Raw genomic sequence first — 21,096 nt, 5'->3', positions numbered from 1 at the left:
CAGGTTATGTGTTCTGTGCATACAACGCACACACACACACACACACACACATGCACTTTCCTGCCTTTCCTCTATCGTTTAACTTGCTGCAAACTGAGAAGGGTGAGGAGGAAGGGCCCGAGTGACCACCCCCCGGCAGCTCTTCACCCACTCTTCCTGGGATGGGTCTGCCAGCCAGAATTGCACACTCACCTTCCCCCGTTGGTCCCTGCAGGCAGTGGTGGTCAGCCCAGGTCTGGTCTACCATGACCTTGTGGAAAAGTCTGCTGAAAGCTGGGGTCTACAATGATATATCCATGTGGCTAATAGACCTTCAACCACATGTTGCAAGCTGGCCTCTGTCATGGATAATACTGCTGTATCTAATGTTCTGTTTCATTTCTTTCCCTGTTCAGAGCCTAGGCATGTAAGAGTGGCTGCACCCCCTCCCTCCCCCCAGGTGAGCCCAACAATAGGGGAACTTAGAATCTGCTGGAAGCCACTAGAAGAAAAGTAGAGGCGTTCCTTTTAGCTCCTTGTCTCTTAACAAAAGAAGAAAAATCAAAACGTTAACCCTCCCCTACTCCCACAACTACATTATCTGAAAGCCAGCATTTTTAGATTCCAGGGGAAGAAAAAAACCAGGCAAATCTCTTCAGAGACTCTGTTGCAGGAATGTACTATTTCCTGCAGCCCAATCCATGCCCCAGGGTTGAGAAAATCACTGAGCTCTAGCTGGAGAAGACTCTTGAGAGCTCCTTGGACAGCAAGGAGATCCCACCAGTCCATCCTATAGGAAATCAACCCTGAATGAATATTCAGGAAGGACTGAATGATATTCCTGAATATTCAGGAATATTCATTGGAAGGACTGGTGCTGAAGTTGAAGCGCCAATACTTTGGCCACCTGATGCAAAGAGTCGACTCATTAAAAAAGACCCTGATGCTGGGAAAGATTAACAGCAGAATGAGACGGGGGCGACAGAGGATGAGAAGGTTGAATGACATTGCCAACTCAACAGACATGAGTTTGAACAAACTCTGGGAGATGGTGAAGGACAGGGAAGCCTGGTGTGTTGCAGTCTATGGGCTCACAGAGAGCCAGACATGACTTAGAAACTGAACAACTAGGGACAGAATGAGTTGGAACACTGAACTTTATCCCTATTCCCCAGTACTGGAGACCAAACAAACCTATGAGCCTAAGCACTGGAAAGCTCAGCTAGGGCAGTTTTAGCCATCGGTTCAGAGACAGGACACAACCGGTACCTCAAACTGTCATTTTCTCTCCATTTCGAGTATGTCTTGCGAAGAATGCAGTCATCTCCTGAGGGAGTAAGAGCAAGGCTGAGACAGGAGAGGGAGCAGAGGTGAGACGTCTGCCGGGATTTGCAACAGATAGGTCAGAAAGCAGTTCCCAAGACCTACTGAGAATAAGTACTGGAGAGAGATGTGGAAGGTCTAGTGATTCTCTTCCTGTTAGTATAAGGTCTCTGTATCAGATTTCCAACATGATGAGCATCTTCAACACTAAGCAAATATTCTGGAATAGTCTGAAACCTATCTTTGCAAGTATCTAAATAGACCACTCACCCTCCTGGAATGGCCCAGACACAGAACTTCCACCACTTTTTAAATTGTTCCCTTTTGCCCGCAGCCAGGGGAATGAACGTCTCGGTAAGCCAAGCTCCATTGTGTGTAAAATTGATGTTAACAGAGCCAGTGAACATTCATCTTGTGCAGCTTACACTATTTCTTAAATAAGGTTTTGGAAAGCAAATCAACTTCAGAAGCTATACATTGATTTTTTTTTCCCCCAAAGAAACTTATCAAGGAGAGAAAATAACCTCTGGGGTTGAAAACCAGATTTACAACAAAGATGGTCCTGGTGGGGTGGGGGTGAGTAGCAAGTCATCCATTTTAGTCTTGTTTTTCTAACTTTACATCAGACAGAAGACTCCTCAGGAACAAACTTGTTTGAAAGCAAATGTTAACACTTAAGCTCAGCAGGAAAAACGGGAGGGAAGAGTAACAAGGAAGTAAGATGCAGATGACGTGATTCTTCAGAAATGCAATTCATGGGCAGCCTTTCCAAGTGGTTCAGTGGTAAAGAATCCCACTGCCAATGCAGGAGACACAGGAGACCTGGGTTTGATTCCTGGGTCAGGAAAATCCCCTGGAGGAAGAAGGGGCAAGTCACTCCAGTATTCTTGCCTGGAAAATCCCAGGGACAGAGGAGCCTGCATTCATGACTACAGTCCATGGGGTCGCAAAAAGTCAGACACTACTGAGTGACTGAGCATGCACCATTTGGATGCAGAGGACACGAAAACAGAAGTCAACAAGACTTGGGAAGCTAATGAGACATCATAGACTGACCGACTGTCCCAGTGACCAATCTCTTGGTCTCGTGATCTGGGACAGACCCATACACTTGGCCATCGCACCTCCATGATTGGCATTCTCAACTCATCCTGACTCTGCTCCTTTACCCTGGACACAGATATCTGGCTTTTGTCCAAACCATTAGGTCACCAGATGAGAGGTTTCAAAGGTGATGCAAAGCAGAAATCACCCTGCAGAACCATCATGCCCACTGCGAAGGTGGAGGAAAGTGGAGCTTGAGTCTCTGTAATTCCTTGTGGTGGGTTTCATCTCATGGAGTCTGAGCACCTCAGCTAAGGAAGGGAATTAAGTGTGGGGTCCCACCACACTCCACCAGAGTGAATGCGAGTCAGGAAACTGTACATCCTGTACTTAGTCCAAATAGTGTCAGTTCTCAAGGAAGAGTATCTCCCCGCAAGAAATAAAACACTATATTTTTTCCCCAAAATACTTTAAAAGTAGAATCATTCTTTTAGAAATGTCTAAGTTATTCATCTAATAAAATAGGGTAAGCCTACTTATGTGCTCTTCCTATATGTGCAGTTCAGTTAAAAGTTATGTTATCACAAAGATCAGATTCTCCAGACAACACTGGTTTCATTATGCAAAGATGCATGACTTATGTATAGGGTAAAAAAAGAAGACCCAGAGCGGTAAGATGGGGAGGGAGGGGACACATATATAACTGGCTGATTCATGTTGTGGCACAGCAGAAGAAACCAACACAATGTAAAGCAATTAACCACCAGTTAAAAATAAATTTAAAAAAAAAAAGACATCTAATATATTCTAGCATTTCAGAACATGCCCAGAACACACTAGTAAATCAGAAGGAAAAATTTACAGAGAATAATTTGAAGCTACCATAACAGAAGGATAGAGCAAAACTTTCTGAGCAGCTTTATATTCCTAAGACCCATCTCAGAAATCACATCCCTTTCAGTAGCACTGAATTCATACTCAAATTTTTTTTTTTGGCTGTTAGCCCAGAGAAAGAAGAAACATCTCTGTTAAAGCAACTTGCAAAGCTCAAAGGGCAGAGAACAGTAGAATCATTCACAAGGAGCGGAAGAGCAGGGCAAGAACGATTTGCAGTTACGTACACATTGGTGGTGAAGATGCCGTAGATCAGATCCAGCTCGGGCAGGAAGAAGGTGCCCTGGAGTTCATGGTAGTAGAAAGGCACCTCACCCGGGCGGGAGCAGTTGAGGCGAGCCTTCATGAACGTGGTCCACGTGTCCTCCAGCAGGAAGCGGCCCCCGATGTCGTTCTTACACACGCGGGCAGCTCGGGAGAACACGGTCTTCCCACAGTCGTGCTCCACGGCATTTTCTCGGAAGAAGAAGTAGGTGAAATTTCCGATGTCGTAAGAGGACACGAAGTTTGGTTCTAGAAACAACAGGAAAGAAGAAAAGGCTCAGCCCACTGGACAGCACAGCAAACTGCTCAACATTATGTGACAACCTAACCGGGGGAAGAATGTGAAAAAGAAAGAGACACGTGTGTCACTGAATCATTTTGCTGTACACCCGAAACTAACATAGTACTGTAAATCAACCATGGTGGTGGTGGTTTGGCGGCTCAGTTGTGTCTGACTCTTCACAGCCCCCATGAACTATCACCCACCAAGCTCCTCTGTCCAAGGGATTTCCCAGATAATGCTGGAATGGGTTGCCATACACTTCTCGAGAGGAGGCTCTGGACTCAGGGATTGAATCAGAGTCCCCTGCATTACAGGTGGTCCATTGCAGGTAATTTCTTTACCTACTGAGCCATGAGGGAATCCTCAAAACTATGTTCCAATGTAAAATAAAAAGATGATTAAAATAAAAGCAAGAGAGAAGAAAAGCCTAAACATCCACAAGCTACTCCTTTGTATCTTGCCTGCTCAGTATTTATTCCAAGGAGACTTGATTTTGTGTGGCTAACACTGTGTTCTTATAGAAGGAACACAAGGCCCAAAGAGCACCGTAATGATCTACACCACTGGTGGAACCTGGTGCGTGAGTTCTGCTGTTTAGCTGTTGAGTCGTGTCTGACTCTTTGCAACTCCATGGACTGCGGCCCACCAGGCTCCTCTGTCCATGGGATGCTCCAGGCAAGAATACTGGAGTGGGTTGCCATTTCCTTCTTCAGGGTATCTTCCCAGCCCAGGGGTCAAACTCAGGTCTCCTGCATTGGCAGGGGATTCTTTACTGTCTGAGCCACTAGGGAAGCTCACATGAGTTCTAAGTGACAGGAAATAGCCAGTGTGATTCCACACATAAGCATCCCGAGTTAATATAGCACTTAGGTACATAATGAGGCTTCCCTGATGGTTCAGATAGTAAAGAATCTGCCTGCAATGTAGGAAACCCAGGTTTGATCCCTGGGTTGGGAAGATCTCCTGGAGTAGGAAATAGCAACCTACTCCAGTGTTCTTGCTTGGGAAAACCCATGGACAGAGGAGCCTGGAAGGTTCAGTCCATGGGGTCACAAAGAGTTCGGCATGACTGAGTGACTAACACACACACAACTTTTCGATAGGTACATAACATTAATACCATCAAAAATCAGCAGCAAAACTTTGCAACACACTTTAAAGCCAGAGACAGTACTTTATTTGTATATGCTTAATAACCTTCAGAAACAGTGGGAGACGAACTTATTTACAGAACAGAAACAGACTCACAGACTTAGAGAATGAACTTATGGTTATTGGAAGGGAAGGGTTAGGGGAGGGACTGATTGGGAGTTTGGGACTGACATGTACATGAGGCTATATTTAAAATAGATGGCCAACAAGGACCTATTGTAAAACAATAAAGGTTAAAAAAAAAAGAAAGAAAAAAATTAGACACAGAGATTCTCAGCAATAATAATAAAATAGAACAATTACTATAATATACCATAATAAAAGCTATATGAATTTGGGGAAAAAAGTGGGAGAAAAATACTAAAAACATGAAATGTGACTCAGAATATGGAGGTATTGCATTAATATCATGTTTGTGTAGAAGGCAATGGCACCGCACTACAGTACTCTTGCTTGGAAAACCCCATAGACGGAGAAGCCTGGTAGGCTGCAGTCCATGGAGTCACAAAGAGTGGGACACGACTGAGCGACTTCCCTTTCACTTTGTGTAGAAGAAAACAATATTCTTTGATTTTACTTACATACTCGAGTATGACTTTGGCATAAATTATGTGCTTTCAGTAAGGACTTTAAAAATGTTTTTCATTTGTGGAAACTGAAACTATAAGGTTAGTGTCCTGAATCAGCTTTAGCCATTCCTGTTACTATGATGACTACAAAATGTGATAATTCTTACTTTCTTATTTCTGGGGAATTCATTTAGAGAAGGAGAGAGTATTGAGATGGAGTCACTGCCTTTCTGATCTCATGATTAGATCAAAATTATGGACTTAGAAATGACAAATTATTGCAAACCTTTACTTAATCACCACACTCATTAGGCATTTAGGAATTTATTATAGATTGTCAACAGAACTTTGTATACAGCACTGAAAGCATTATCTTCATGACTTGCTGTTTGAGTCTATTGATAATAAAGATGATACCATTTCAGACACCATGCCATGACATGCTAAGTCACCTCAGTCGTGTCTGACTCTGTGCAACCCCATGGACTGTAGCAAGCCAGGCTCTTCTGTCCAAGGATTTCTCAGGCTAGAATACTGGAGCAGGTTGCCATTTTCTTCTGCAGAGGATCTTCCCAACCCAGGGATCGAACCAACGTCTCTTAAGTCTCCTGCACTGGCAGGCAGATTCTTTACCACTAGCACTAGGTGGGAAGCGGCTGTCAGACACAGCTGTGCCCTAACACTTATCTTTTAAAAACTCTAATAACCAGGTTTGATTCTTATGCTTTTCTCCGTTGCTGAGAGTTTTCTACTCAATCAGCAAGTGCCTTAATTTATGGTGCAATTAAGATAATAGGAAAATATCCTTCAAAATTAATGGAAAAATACACACAACTGTATCCACAGGGCATATTTCAGGGACAATTGGCTTTGGAGGACAATTCAATTGGCCTTGTGCTTTGTCAGATCCAATCATGTTGTACCAACAGACATGTTATCAGCAGGGCAACTAAAAATAGATTTGGCTACAAGATGATCCATTAATGTTAAGCATTAGGCCTGGTTTGGGCTCACCTAAGATCTGAAATAGGACTTCCCTGGTGGCTCAGACGGTAAAGCATCTGTCTATAATGCGGGAGACCCAGGTTCAATCCCTGGATTGGGAAGATCTCCTGGAGAAGGAAATGGCAACCCACTCCAGTATTCTTGCCTGGAAAATCCCATGGATGGAGGAACCTGGTAGGCTACAGTTCATGGGGCCGCAAAGAGTCGGACACGACTGAGCGACTTCACTCACTCACTCACTCAGGATCTGAAAAACAGACGCTGATTCCAAGACTGACATGAAGAGGGTGCTGAGTACTATTCTGTCCTGAAAGGTGCTACCAGCTTTCAACCAAATTCGACTGAATTTCAATCAAGAGTTGATGTCATCACAAAATGTTTCAAATTCATTCAACTTCACAGCTTCCCTGGTGGCTCAGAGGGTAAAGAATCTACCTGCAATGCCATAGCCTGGGGCTGGATCCCTGGGTTGGGAAGATCCCCTGGAGAAGAGAATGGCAACCCACTCCAGGATTCTGGCCTGGAGAATTCCACAGACAGAGGAATTGGGCTACAGTCCATGGGTCGCAGGGTTGGAAACGACTAAACAACTAACACCCTCACTTTCTCACATTCTAAAAATGTAAAAATATTCTACTATACATTGTATATGTCATGTGCTTCTCTCTTTAGCTCATGATATTGTTCTTAAATAGTTTTATGTGTACTAAAGTATTAAAAATAGAGATTTCAATAAGAATTGATTTTAATTTATCAACTGTTAAACATAGTGGCTGATCACTTGCTTTAACTCGAAACAGATATTGTAAAAAACACCCTAGCTTGCATTAAAACATATGAGATGGAAGTCAGACATATTTACTGTACAGTCTGCTTTAATACCCTGGAATGTGTTTTTGAAAAGAAAAGCATAATAGTTGGGGAGTTTAGAATCCGTGTTCACTGTCTCCCAAGAAGAATTACTCACTGAAGCAGACCCCCTAAAGCAAATATATGAAACAATTTATAAGACTCTATTGAGTTTCTAAAGATAATATTCACCTGTATGCCTAATTCTGAAGAGAAGGTTAAATCTCTGCAGAGCGGGTTCTGCACCCAGGCTCATATAACCAGACTGCAGTTTGCTCAGTGAAATGAAGACAAACAAAAAACCACCTTCATCACCAACAGACCTTATGGAAAATGAAGAAATGGAAGGAAGACGTAGGTGTGTCTAGCTATAGCTCCCAGCATGGGTGGATGAGGCGTGAGACAGAGTCCACAAGCTTTATCAAGCACCCTCACGACTACCTACTTCTGCCAGTAACTCAGGGAGACACAGCATGAAAACCACATAGGAAATATCTGTAGGATCCAGGAAGCCTTGAGCAGGAAATCAAGGAGCTGAGAACATAAAAAAGATCTGCCTTGGTGTCTTCCGGCTCAAAGTTGGTCTGTAATTTAAAAAATCTCCGAAGTGAAGTGAAAGTCACTCAGTTGTGTTCAACTCTTTGCAACCCAGTGGACTATACAGTCCATGGAATTCTCCAGGCCAGAATACTGGAGTGGGTAGCCTTTCCCTTCTCCAGGGGATCTTCCCAACCCAGGGCTCAAACCCAGGCCTCCTGAATTGAAGGAGATTCTTTACCATCTGAGCCACCAGGGAAGCCCAATCTCTATTGAAATTAAAAACTCTAAAATCTCTATTGAGTGCTAAACTCTTGTAAAAAGCTCCAGGCTAGCTGCTTCTCTTTCAGAAGCTCAGGAAACTCCCAGGAATCATAGAAGGAAATGCTTGTGTTACCCATCCAGTTTCATAGATGAAGACACTACAGCCCAGAGGAACCCGACCAAGTTCACACAACCAGCATCCAAGAGGAGGTTATGTCCTGAGTCTAGATGGTCTGACCACAAAGCCTATACATGGACCATTACACTTCACTGAAAACATAACGGGCTGCGAGAGAACAGTTACTTCAACAACATTGAAGAACAGGTCTTGGAACTCCAGGCAATGTTTCAGAAACCACAGTGGTGGCTGGGTTTTACTCAGGACCAAGACGAGGAGGGTCTGAGAACAGACCAGAGGGGAAGAGGGATGCTCCGATAAATCTTTACTCTGCAGCTATCAGAGACATCAAGGATGCCACAGAAAGAAAAGTTGGAGGAAGGAGTCAAGAATCCCAGAGCTCATTAAACAAGAATAGCGTGGGAAGCATTTGCCTCAATTCTGGAGAAGATGCTTCCAGTGACGTCCACCAGAGCACGGGCGCATGCACCAGGGATCATGAGAGCATCTATCCATGCTCATCGTCCACCCCACTGAACAGTCTCACCCAGATTTCTCATAAAAGAGGAGTACTGAGTCAGGCCTAGCAGACTTGCCCATGGGTTCCTCTTTCCCTGGAGAACCTCCGATGTCTCTCCACACCACTCTAACCCATTTTATGATAGGGTGACATAGAGCTTTTTATATAGAAATGTGCAAATAGATTTCTTTCCTACTGGGAAAACAAGGGAAGAATTTGTACCTGGAATGCAGTACTGGACATGAACTTGAGCAAACCTGGGGAGATAGTGGAGGACAGAGGAGCCTGGTGGGCTACAGTTTGTGGGGCTGCAGAGAGTCAGACATGACTTAGCAACTGAATGACAAAAACAACAACGTTGTCATGTGTTTCTCTAACCCACCACATCTTACAGATATTTTAGTGAAGGAGCTAAGCTACAGTTGGAAACACATCCTGCAGCCTCATATCCCTTCAGGGGGATGATGGGTTCTGATGGGTGACCTGCTGTCATATCAGGAAGTTCCAGAGCCTTTTAAAACTCAGCCAACATCCTGTTCCTTTGCCAAAATAGTGGAAAAGCAGTGATAGCTGTTAAATAGAAAGCCAAGGAGCTGTTGCCTTTATAGATAGAAATCTGGAGGTAGGCAGTACTTGAATCTCACCTGGCGGTATAATAAAATGCATATTGTTTCCCTTCCATTATTTAAGTCCTGTCTCTTGTTAAAATGTGATTCACCATAAGCTAGTATCTTTCACTCCTGAGTGAACTGAACAAGTGAGAAATCAGTCAGTGGCCTTCCTGTCTACAGTGAATGTGGGTGCATGAAAGACAGGTCTTTTATTCGTCATCATTATCAAGCTACAAATGAATAGTAGTTTTGCTAATTCAGAATAAAAACAGACACAAGTATTTGTCAGCTTATTATCAAATATATGCATGGAGAAGCTGTTTTTCCCCCTCATGTTTGTAAAACATATCGAGTAACAGATTACAGAGTATTCTCCAAATTTGTTAAAAGAGGAATTATGTTTCATGATATAAGCACTTTTATTTTGTACATTTACTGACATAATAGTGGCCATGAAGATGTGAACACTGAGTAGGGACCCAGCAATATAAATAAACGAGTTGTAAGAAGGGCAAAAGCATCAATATTTTTGAGGGGTTTCTGACCATGTACAACCAAACTCTAAACTGCCAGATGGATCCTTCCACTTGGTCTTTTCTCTGCTCCATAGCATATTGCACCAGTCTGGAGGGGCACCAGGCTCAGTGGTCCAATCTAATGACTGACTGGACCACTGAGAGGCTCTTGATATAGAAATATTTGTCTAAACCGATGAGAATGGACATTAAAGATAGGGAGGAATTCTGATTTTCCAACTCTATAAAAATCTTACGAGAATAAAAATCTATCAAAGTTTTAATTTTTTTGCAATCAAAGGGAAAGGCAGACTAGAAAATATCTAGCAGGCTTAAAACCCTGGGCTGAACAACTGACATCCAGAATGTTCCTTCATCCTGAACAACTATTCAGCCTAGGAAAGAAAAAGGCTGATACAAAATACCCTCCCAATAAATGAAGGCTACAATTTTTATTTCATGATTTCCTTTTGCTTTCCTTGTGAATAATTTGTATTTAGTAGACCTTCTGAAAAATTGATGTTTTTGAATTGTGATGCTGGAGAAGACTCTTGAGAGTCCCTTGGATGCAGGGAGATCAAGCCACTCAACTCTAAGGAAATCAATTCTGAATATTCATTGGAAAGACTGATGCTGAGGCTGAAGCTCCAATACTTTGGCCACCTGATGCAGAGTTGACTCATTGGAAAAGACCCTGATGCTGGGAAAGATTGAGGGCAAGAGGAGAAGGGGATGACAGAGGGAGATGGTTAGATAGCATTGCTGACTCAATGGACATTGATTTGAGCAAATTCCCAGAGATAGTGGGAGAAAGAGGAGCCAGGCATGCTGAAGTCCATGGGGCCGCAAAGAGTCGGACACAACTTAGTGACTGAACAACAACAAGTAGAACTTCACATAATGAAAATGAGTAATCAAACATGCATATATTAAAGGTGATCAGACTTTGAGAAACATAAATAAAGCCAGGTTGAGTTCTTAAAATAGCCAGCCATTTCACAAAAATAAAGGAGCTAATGGAAACAATATTTAGACATGATATTCAGTGAGACAGAGGTTTCAGTTCTATAATTTTTTGATATCAGTTACCACCTAAATCATTTCTGTGCATATTCCTAGATTTTCTGGTCCTCTCTTTCTTTTGAAGATTGTTTCCCTATCACAGCTACATGGAAATGTGCAGCAGAGGGTTCCAAAGTAAAGCTAACTTCATCTATGTGTTTATTAAGATTGGATAATTAAACTAAAATTTAATTAAGTAAAAAGTGGTTTAAAAGACATTGACATACTAAAATTCTTTCCTTAAGATTTCTAGGAAAAGACTAGGTAGATGGATCGATAGATCAGTAGATACAGATAGATGGATAGATATACATGTTTGTGTGTGTATGTTTTGAGTGTGTTACATGCATATGTATAGGATTGAGGTGTATGTATACATGGCTCAATACTTCCACCTACTGGCAGTAAGAATTGGCCAGATTATGTAACAGCACAAGTTCTCAGTTTCCCCCATTTAGAATGTGTGCTCAGTCGCTTCAGTCGTGTCTGATTCCTTGTGACCCTCTGGCCTGTAGCCCACCAGGCTCCTCTGTCCATGGGATTCTCCAGGCAAGAATACTGGAGTGGGTTGCCATGCCCTCCTCCAGGGATCTTCCCAACCTGGGGATCAAACTCTCGTCTGCCTACATCTCCTGCATTGCAGGAAGATTCTTTACCCACTGAGCCACCTGGGAAGCCCCTTAGAATGGTGATAACAATACCTGATACTTAGTATTATTTTGTTGGACATGACTTAGCACCCTGAACAACAAGAACAGTATCATTGTGAAAAGTCAAGGGTGATGCCTGCCATGTGCCTATCACTTGGTTGCTAATCATCAAACTATAGATCATCATTTACATATATTCATATTTATCAGATCAGATCAGTCACTCAGTCGTGTCCGACTCTTTGCGACCCCATGAATTGCAGCATGCCAGGCCTCCCTGTCCATCACCAACTCCCAGAGTTCACTCAGACTCATATCCATCGAGTCAGTGATGCCATCCAGCCATCTCATCCTCTGTCGTACCCTTCTCCTCCTGCCCCTAATCCCTCCCAGCATCAGAGTCTTTTCCAATGAGTCAACTCTTCGCATGAGGTGGCCAAAGTACTGGAGTTTCATCTTTAGCATCATTCCTTCCAAAGAAATCTCAAGGCTGATCTCCTTCAGAATGGACTGGTTGGATCTCCTTGCAGTCCAAGGGACTTTCAAGAGTCTTCTCCAACACCACAGTTCAAAAGCATCCATTCTTCAGTGCTCAGCTTTCTTCACAGTCCAACTCTCACATCCATACATGACATTAAGGCAAAGTCAAAGACCTTTAGTTCCTCTTCCAGGGCTAGAGATAATATTCTCAGATATATCCTCTGAGCTGTCTTGCAGATGCTGAAACCCCTGCCAAATGGGAGAAGTTAACTGTATGCTGGCCACAAGCACAGAGACCCCAGACTGGTTGGAACCAGAAGGTCAATGATGTTGACTACAGCTTACCTCAACACCCACCAGTCAGCAGAAGGTCCTTGAGCTGACCATATACACGGCAACCTTCTCCTCCTCTTTTTCCTATAAAATCTCCAAGCAAGACACGGGGAGTGGAGAGTTGGTTCTTTGGGACATGAGTCCACCTTCTCCCCAGGACTGCTGACTTCCTCGATAAAGCTATCTTTCCTTTCACTCAACACCTGTCTCTCTCAGGATTGGATTCTTTAGGGGCAAGTGGCCAAACTTGAGTTTGGTGAAAAAATGCCTTATTGCCAAGTAGAGACCCTGCAACATTCGCCTGAAGGGATTCTGTGATTGCCCGACTTTCAGGAACTCAGTGCTCAAGGACCAAGACAGAACACACCACTATTTTTAGAGAGTATCACAAGAATCAGAGAAGGCAATGGCACCCCACTCCAGTACTCTTGCCTGGAAAATCCTATGGACGGAGGAGCCTGGTGGGCTGCAGTCCATGGGGTCGCTAAAAGTCAGACACAACTGAGCGACTTCACTTTCACTTTCACTTTTATGCATTGGAGAAGAAATGGCAACCCGCTCCAGTGTTCTTGCCTGGAGAATCCCAGGGACGGGGGAGCCTGGTGGGCTGCCGTCTATGGGGTCGCACAGGGTTGGACATGACTGAAGTGACTTAGCAGCAGCAGTAGCAGCAGCAGCAACCACAACAATTGGTTCCTTCCTGTCACCTACCAGACTTCTGCATGCATAAAGGGGTGTGCTAAATAATCATACAGACTTTTCTGCCTTGGGTTTAATAACCCCAGCTCATTCTACCTCCTTTCTCAAGTTTTCACCAATCCAGAAAACACCAGCCACCATGTCCACTGTCTCCATATCGCTCTACCATGGCAGCTTGTGCATAAAAATCTGGACATCTGGAGAGAGATGGGGGCAGCTCATGATGGTCGTGTTTCCCAAGAAGTCAATTATCCAAAGGGGAGGCTGGGAGCCTACAGAAGGAGGAGGATCTGTCTTCAATTACTAGCTTACACATGCATCAGCCATGAGGCCCTGGTTCAGGAGGCTGATTCCTCTGACCCAGCTTGCTCATCTCTAAATGGAGACAGTGCCATCTCCCTTGTGGTGGGGGGTGTTGTGCAGAGATTTCCAGAAGACACATAAATGGAGCCTCCCATCTACCTGGCAAGTTATAAACAGTCAGCGTCACCACTCCTTGTGCATGGAATAATAATTGGATGTATCAGAGACTCCAGCAGGTACACAGACAGGCAGATGATATGCAGGGAGGCCATTTATTTAAACTCTTTTCTGACTTTATAAAGATAATCAGAATTGATTTACAACACTATTTCCAAGATACATCCATCCCCCTCAAGGTAGACCATCTGCCCACAATGCCTTCTGATTGGCTTGATTAAGCCTGAAAACTAGAAAATGGCATTTGGTCATGCTGTGTCTCATGTCACATGACTTTGCTCCCAAGCTCTAAGTCCACGTGCCATCACCTTAACAAGTTTAAACTTCTTGAGTCAGTGGTCAGGGTTTAGTCTTTCAGCTGCACTGCTGAACAGGGTCCATTGTTCATAAGGACACCCCTTTTAAGCATTTGCCCAGATGCTGTCTGATAAAATGACAAAACTAGGCTTCAGACTATATACATCAATGTCTTTTGTTCTGGGTTTTACCGAGCTTATTTTCCTTGATAAACACTACAGATCTCCTAAAACAAACAGACTCCATGTTCAGGCCCTACTTGTCTTTGCTTTGCTTGTTCTGTGAACTCTGGTTCTACTCATGAATTTTCCGCTTTAGCAAATCTCGTCTGTACAGGGAGAGCCTAACTCAGAAGATTTACACCTTTGATGACTGCACTCTATCAGATCAGATCAGATCAATCGCTCAGTCATGTCCGACTCTTTTCGACCCCATGAATTGCAGCACGCCAGGCCTCCCTGTCCATCACCAACTCCCGGAGTTCACTCAGACTCATGTCCATCGAGTCAGTGATGTCATCCAGGCATCTCATCCTCTGTCGTCCCCTTCTCCTCCTGCCCCCAATCCCTCCCAGCATCAGAGTCTTTTCCAATGAGTCAACTCTTTGCATGAGGTGGCCAAAGTACTGGTTTCAGCTTTAGTATAATTTCTTCCAAAGAAATCCCAGGGCTGATCTCCTTCAGAATGGACTGGTTGGATCTCCTTGCAGTCTGTAGATTGTGCCAAAAGTGATCTCACTGTCCCCAGGATGGAACCCAACAGGATCACCCTATCCCAGCCACGTCTGCATCCCCAAGAAGTGGTGTCTGCTCCCGGGAAGAAGTGCCAAGCTCCACAAAGCACCTGTCTTCATGATAAGCAGAAACAACTCCCCCTTAGAGTTAAGCACAGAAGGGATTTTTCTCTCTCCAAGTAAATTATCTTTAATTAGTAGGAGGTTAATCATTGTATTTTAAAGACCTCAAAGAGTCTATTTAAATGTGGGTAACATCAATAAAGTATTTCAAACCAGGAGAGCTTGTGATGGTTACAGAAACAGTTTTCTAAACTAGAAACACAATAGCTCATAAAAACGACTCTATGGATTTCAAGTGTGTTTTCCTTCACAGTGAGGTCAAGGCTGGACTCTCAGAGAATGGGGGAGCTGCAGAAATTGTGGGAGAACCCAAGAGAGAGATAGATGCTGTCTCCAAGAAAGAAAAGAAGCAGGGTGCTACATCCCAGTGAGATTATGCCCTGGGAGATGTTCATGTTGAGTTCATAAAGCTCACTGATGGATTCTTTTTTCACGTTCTCTCCGAGGTTTCAGTCCATGTGCAAGCAAGCAGTTCCCTCAGAACCCACAAACTCAATTTGTACAACATTAATTTGGATATGCTATTTCCCCCCCTTTCATGGGTTGACTATTTCCCCGATTTGATTACCAGTTTCTTAAAGGCAAGTTTTACAGCTTCTCTATTTTAAGCATCGACTATGAAACATTTATTATCCTGCTTTACAGTAATCATTTAATAAGGGTTATTAACGACTAGTATTTTAATGCACTAAACACATAAATTTGCTTTAAGAGTGATTTTGGCACAGAGAGAAAAATCTGATTTTGAAACTTATACGACCAAACATATAACTCAATGCTTCAAATTCTGCCAGAACATTATCCAATCGATCATGCTGCCTTTGATAACTGATGAAATACATAATGGCTAAAAGTGGGAGTTGAAATAGGTGGTAAAGGAAGATTCTTTAAATGTCCGGACCTGCATCCATTTCAAATATACAAATCTCTATGTTTTAAATTCTGGGTTACAACTAACAATGACATGTTCCCTTTGTTAACAACAAAATTCATATTTCTGCTGCTTATGAAATGTGCTATCTCCAACTCATTCAACAAATATGGATGGAGTCTCAACTGTATTTCAGGCAGTACATGAAATGCTGAGTGCACAAAAATTGATCCCATCTAAATGCTGCCCTCAAGGAATTCATACACTCATGGATGAGGAAACAAAGATGTAAACTACTAATCTACTAACTCATTTATTTAAAAGTGATGTATTGGGTGCTTCCTATGAGCCCATTAACGCTGAAAGATCTGGGATACATCAGTGGCCAAAGGAAATAAGAATGGCCACTGGAGAAGCTTCATTCCAGCAGAGGACAGGAGACAAGTACTAAAGGAGGATCAAAGTTGAACACAGCTAAGGGAATCAAGAGGGCTGGATGGAGGAGGGAAGGTGAAAGCATTAATCACTCAGTCTTGTCTGACACTTTAGGACCCCTGGACTGTAGCCCGCCAGGCTCTGTCCATGGGTTTCTCCAGGCAAAAATACTGGAGTGGGCAGCCATTCCCTTCTCCAGGGGATCTTCTTGGCCCAGGGATCAAACCCAGGTCTCCTGCAGTGCAGGCTGATTCTTTACCATCTGAGCCACCAGAGAAGCCCCAGATGAAGCAGGGGGGTCATGTCAAATAAGATGGTCAGGGCCAAGGTCCCATTGAGAAGGCACATCAGAGCAAAGACTAGATAGAAATAAAGCCATTGCCCACATGGACTGTCTGAGGCAAAGAGTTCTCCAGATAGTACAGGGGTCAGCACCCTATAGACCGCAGCCTAGACCTACCCACTGGTTATAAATAAAGTTTTGTGAGCATACAGTGTTCAGTTCAGTTCAGTTGCTCAGTCGTGTCTGACTATTTGCGACCCCATGAACCACAGCACGCCAGGCCTCCTTATCCATCACCAACTGCCGGAGCCTAACCAAACACATGTCCACTGAGTCGGTGATGCTATTCACCTATCTCATCCTCTGTCGTCCCCTTCTCCTCCTGCCCTCAATCTTTCCCAGAATCAGGATCTTTTCAAATGAGTCAGCTCTTCGCATCAGGTGGCCAAAGTATTGGAGTCTCAGCTTCAACATCAGTCCTTAACAGTGAACACTCAGGACTGATCTCCTTTAGGATGGACTGGTTGGATCTCCTTGCATTCCAAGGGACTCTCAGGAGTCTTCTCCAACACCCACAGTTCAAAAGCATCAATTCTTCAGTGTTCAGCTTTCTTTATAGTCCAATTCTCACATCCATACATGACCACTGGAAAAACCATAGCCTTTACTAGATGGACCTTTGTTGTCAAAGTAATGTCTCTGCTTTTTAATATATGGTCTAGGTTGGTCATAGCTTTCCTTCCAAGGAGTAAACGTCTTTTAATTTCATGGCTGCAGTCATACAGCATAGATGTACACAACGGCCATGTCTGCTCTCATGCTTCAATGGCAGCATTGAAAAGCTGCAATAAAGGCCATATGGATGCAAACGATAAAGTATTTCCTCTCTGGCCCTTCACAGACAATGCTGATCCCTGGCAGAGAGGAAGGGCCAGGGCCAGAGTGCAGCATATAAGAGGTTAAAGCAGAAGGAGCAAGGGGTGGGCAGGAGGAGGACAGTCAGGCAGTGGAGGCTGGCCAATGGCGTCTCCACCTTCTCTGCAGCTGAAACGGGGACTCAAGAGGGTCTTGAGCAGGAGAAGGACCACGAACTCCAGTGTTGTGGGGTGAATACAATCCTGAACATCGACCATGGGGAAGGAATGAAAGGGACCCACCAATTCTCAGGGAAACTACAACTGACTGGAGCTACAGAATAATAGGAATTAGGGAAAAGGCAAAACTCAGGGGAAGTCAGAACAGTGTAAACAGTGTGTGGGAAGGAGTCCATTGAGGAGGGCAGTCGCATGCAGGGAGTTGCATGCTCCTCCTGAAAGGGCACCTAGAAGGCGTGTGTGCAGAGGAGAGGACTCAGGGCTGAAGAGCAGGAAAAGCCAGATGACACAGGGAGGAAAGAGGAAACTCCAGGAAGGTGCCACAGTCAGCCTTGCTCTCCTCTCTTCGTCAGCCCCTGCTGACAGCCGATGGCGCGGCCACCACGCAGGTCTTGCAAAGGTGCAGGTGGGAGGCTACCCATTGGGGAAACTCTTAGTGTTGGTGGTGTCAGAAGACATAAGACTCCTGCCTGGAACTCTGGTATTAGACTCAGGGCACTTAGCTTGCTCAGTGCAGGTTGTTGAAACTATACCAGGAAGGGATGCTGGGTCTCTGGGAGGGGCAGCAAGGAGATCCAACCAGTCCATCCTAAAGGAAATCAGCCCTGAATAGTCACTGGAAGGACTGATGCTGAAGCTGCAGTCCTTTGATATGAAGAACCAACTCACTGGAAGAGACTCTGATGCTGGGAAAGACTGAAGGCAGGAGGAGAAGGGGACAGGAGAGGATGAGATGGTTGGATGCATCAGCGACTCAATGGACATGAGTTAGAGCAAGCTCCAGGAGATAGTGAAGGACCCGGAAGCCTGGCGGGCTGCAGTCCATGGGTCACAAAGAGTCAGACATGACTGAGTGACTGAACAAGAACAATGGGGAAGATCAGAGGCTTCACAGGTCCTTCATAAGGGCTTTCTGTAGGCTGGCAGGACATCACCCTGGTCATCTTGATGCCACCCTTTGCCTAGAAGAGGGCCCCTGAAGCACAGAGACTGGGGTCACTGAAGGGTCATGACTTTTCATGTTCTCTCTACATGTTCCCACATCCTGAAGAGCATCCTTTGCACTTCTCTTGACCTGAGGGTGAGTGCTCATTGTTGCCAGGGTTTCTCTACAGCCCATTGAGGGAATAATTCAGAGAGAGAATATGCGAGATGAAATCCACATCAGAATGCTGCCTAGGAGAGAGGGACTCCTTCCCCAGAGACGTAGGCTGGAGGACAGACGCACAGCGGATAAAGCAGAGGCTTAAGTGGACAGACTCTCCTCACCAGTGCTCTGGAGCATGGAAGGAGGAGAGAGGTGCAGGCCAGCTCGGCCCTGGGCAAAGAGGACTGTCCCCTGAGCCCTCCTCGATGACTTCTGATGCCCATTGGGAACAAGAAGGCAACGTTGTTTGCCAAGAGTGAGGAGGATACTGCTGAAATGGGGGCACTGAGTGCCCAGAGGGTTTAGTGGCCGCACAGAAATAGAGTGTCACTGGAAAATGGAACGCCAAAGTTTAAGATTTCAACATTTGAATATTTCCTGTTTAGGGCACTGTTAGGGGTTGCATTGTATCCCCCCCTCCGCCCCCACTGCTGCTGCTGCTAAGTCGCTTCAGTCGTGTCTGACTCTGTGCGACCCCATAGACGGCAGCCCACCAGGCTCCCCCATCCCTGGGATTCTCCAGGCAAGAACACTGGAGTGGGTTGCCATTTCTTTCTCCAATGCATGAAAGTGAAAAGTGAAAGTGAAGTCGCTCAGTCGTGTCCGACTCTTAGCGACCCCATGGACTACAGCCTACCAGGCTTCTCTGCCCATGGGATTTTCCAGGCGAGAGTACTGGAGTGGGGTGCCATTGCCTTCTCCTCCCTACCCCCAGCTCCGCCCAAAGATATGCTGGTATCTATAAATGTGATCTTATTTGGAAATAAGGTCATGACTGATATAATTAGTACAGGTGAAGCCATACTGGAATGAGGTAGGCCCCTAATCCAATAGACTTCCCTGATAGCTCAGTTGGTAAAGAATCCACCTGCAACGCAGGAGACCCTGGTTCGATCCCTGGGTCAGGAAGATCCACTGGAGAAGGGAAAGGCTACCCACTCCAGTATTCTTGGGTTTCTCTTGTGGCTCAGCTGGTGAAGAATCTGCCTGCAATGCTGGAGACCTGGGTTTGATCCCTGGGTTGGGGAAGATCTCCTGGAGAAGGGAAAGGCTACCCACTCCAGGATTCTGGCCTGGAGAATTCCATGGACTGTATGGTCCACGGGGTTGCAAAGAGTCTGGCACGACTGAGTGGCTTTCACTTTCACATCCAATACGATTGGTGTTCTCATATGAAGAAATGAAGACGGCCAAATGAGGACACGGGGCCATGGGGCGAAGCCACATAAACAGAGGCAAAGCCTGGAGTGATGCTGCCACAAGCCGAGGGAAGCTGAGAACTAAAGAGGTGGGGAAGGGTCCTCCCCGGAGTCTTCATAAAGAGTATGGGCTGCCAACAACTTGGTCTGGGACTTCTCACCCTCATAACTCTCAGAAGACACATTTCTGTTTTAAGCTACCCAGTCTGTGGTACTTTGTTCCAGCAATGCTAGGAAAGAAATGAAACAAACACCCCCACGGTCCGAACTGCCACTGACGGTGTGGCCTGAGGAGATGGAGTTGGTTGGTATCCGGCTGTTGCTTGGCAGGAGGCTGAGAAGGAAGACGCCTGGCACAGGACTGGCAGAGGCAAATGAAAAATGTATGTGACTGCTGTACTGGTCACCCTATGCATGTCCCCTCTATGACTTAATTAATCCAGTCATGGAAAGATACTCCCTCTGTGGACAGGCAAATTATCCTACAGAGAATTTAATCACAACAGTGGATCTGAAATCAGAAATTCTGCTGACCATGGTTCAGAGGTACCAGCCTCCACACCTCCCCTGCTGATAAAATTTCCCTTCCTCAACAGAGAAATGTTAGCCAAAAAAAAAAAAAAGTGTGAAAATGTCCAAAACAAAGACCAGAGCTCTGCCTATCATAATATGTGAGCAGCTGTTAGCTGAGTGATGGCCTCCCAGGGACCTTGGGTCTTGTTGACCCCTGGGGGTACCACGGATTGGGCAGTGACAGGAATGTACCTGGGGGACTTGGATGTGGCTGCAGCAAGACAGGACGGCCAGGAGAGGCCAGCCCAGAGAGGAGCAGGGAAAGCTCAGAGGCAGATGGTCAGAGTCAGGAGAGACAGGAGACAGGAGGCTGGTAGGTGTCAGCAATCAGGAACCACAGCCCCAGGTGCACTCAGCCAACAAGTATTTACTCTCTGGCTCTAAAGTCAGATATTGAATCAGGCATTGGGGAGTTCATAGTCATTACATCTATTTATAATCAGCTATTTGCTACTAATATTTATTATCTCTGATGCTGCCACTGCTGCTAAGTCGCTTCAGTCGGGTCCGACTCTGTGCGACCCCATAGACGGCAGCCCACCAGGCTCCCCTGTCCCTGGGATTCTCCAGGCAAGAACACTGGAGTGGGTTGCCATTTCCTTCTCCAATGCATGAAAGTGAAAAGTCAAAGTGAAGTCGCTCAGTCGTGTCTGACTCTTAGCGACCCCATGGACTGCAAACCACCAGGCTCCTCCACCCATGGGATTTTC

General features: G+C 45.0%; 1 protein-coding gene across 3 annotated transcripts in view; it reads right to left on the bottom strand.

The window, feature by feature from the left end:
* SEMA5A (semaphorin 5A) overlaps nt 1-21,096 on the bottom strand; it is a 568,430-nt gene that overhangs the window by 169,954 nt on the left and 377,380 nt on the right. For all 3 annotated transcript variants that reach the window (XR_009491999.1, XM_010816848.4, XM_002696441.7), the window contains one exon: nt 3,468-3,753. Coding sequence is in view for 2 of the 3 variants with exons in the window: in XM_010816848.4 (XP_010815150.2) it covers nt 3,468-3,753 (286 nt within the window). In the remaining variant the exon portion in view is untranslated. The remainder of the gene's footprint in view (nt 1-3,467; nt 3,754-21,096) is intronic.

This window comes from Bos taurus, chromosome 20 (assembly GCF_002263795.3).
Source record: "Bos taurus isolate L1 Dominette 01449 registration number 42190680 breed Hereford chromosome 20, ARS-UCD2.0, whole genome shotgun sequence".
Classification (NCBI taxonomy): Eukaryota; Metazoa; Chordata; class Mammalia; order Artiodactyla; family Bovidae; genus Bos; species Bos taurus.
This window is presented reverse-complemented; position numbering and strand designations above follow the sequence as displayed.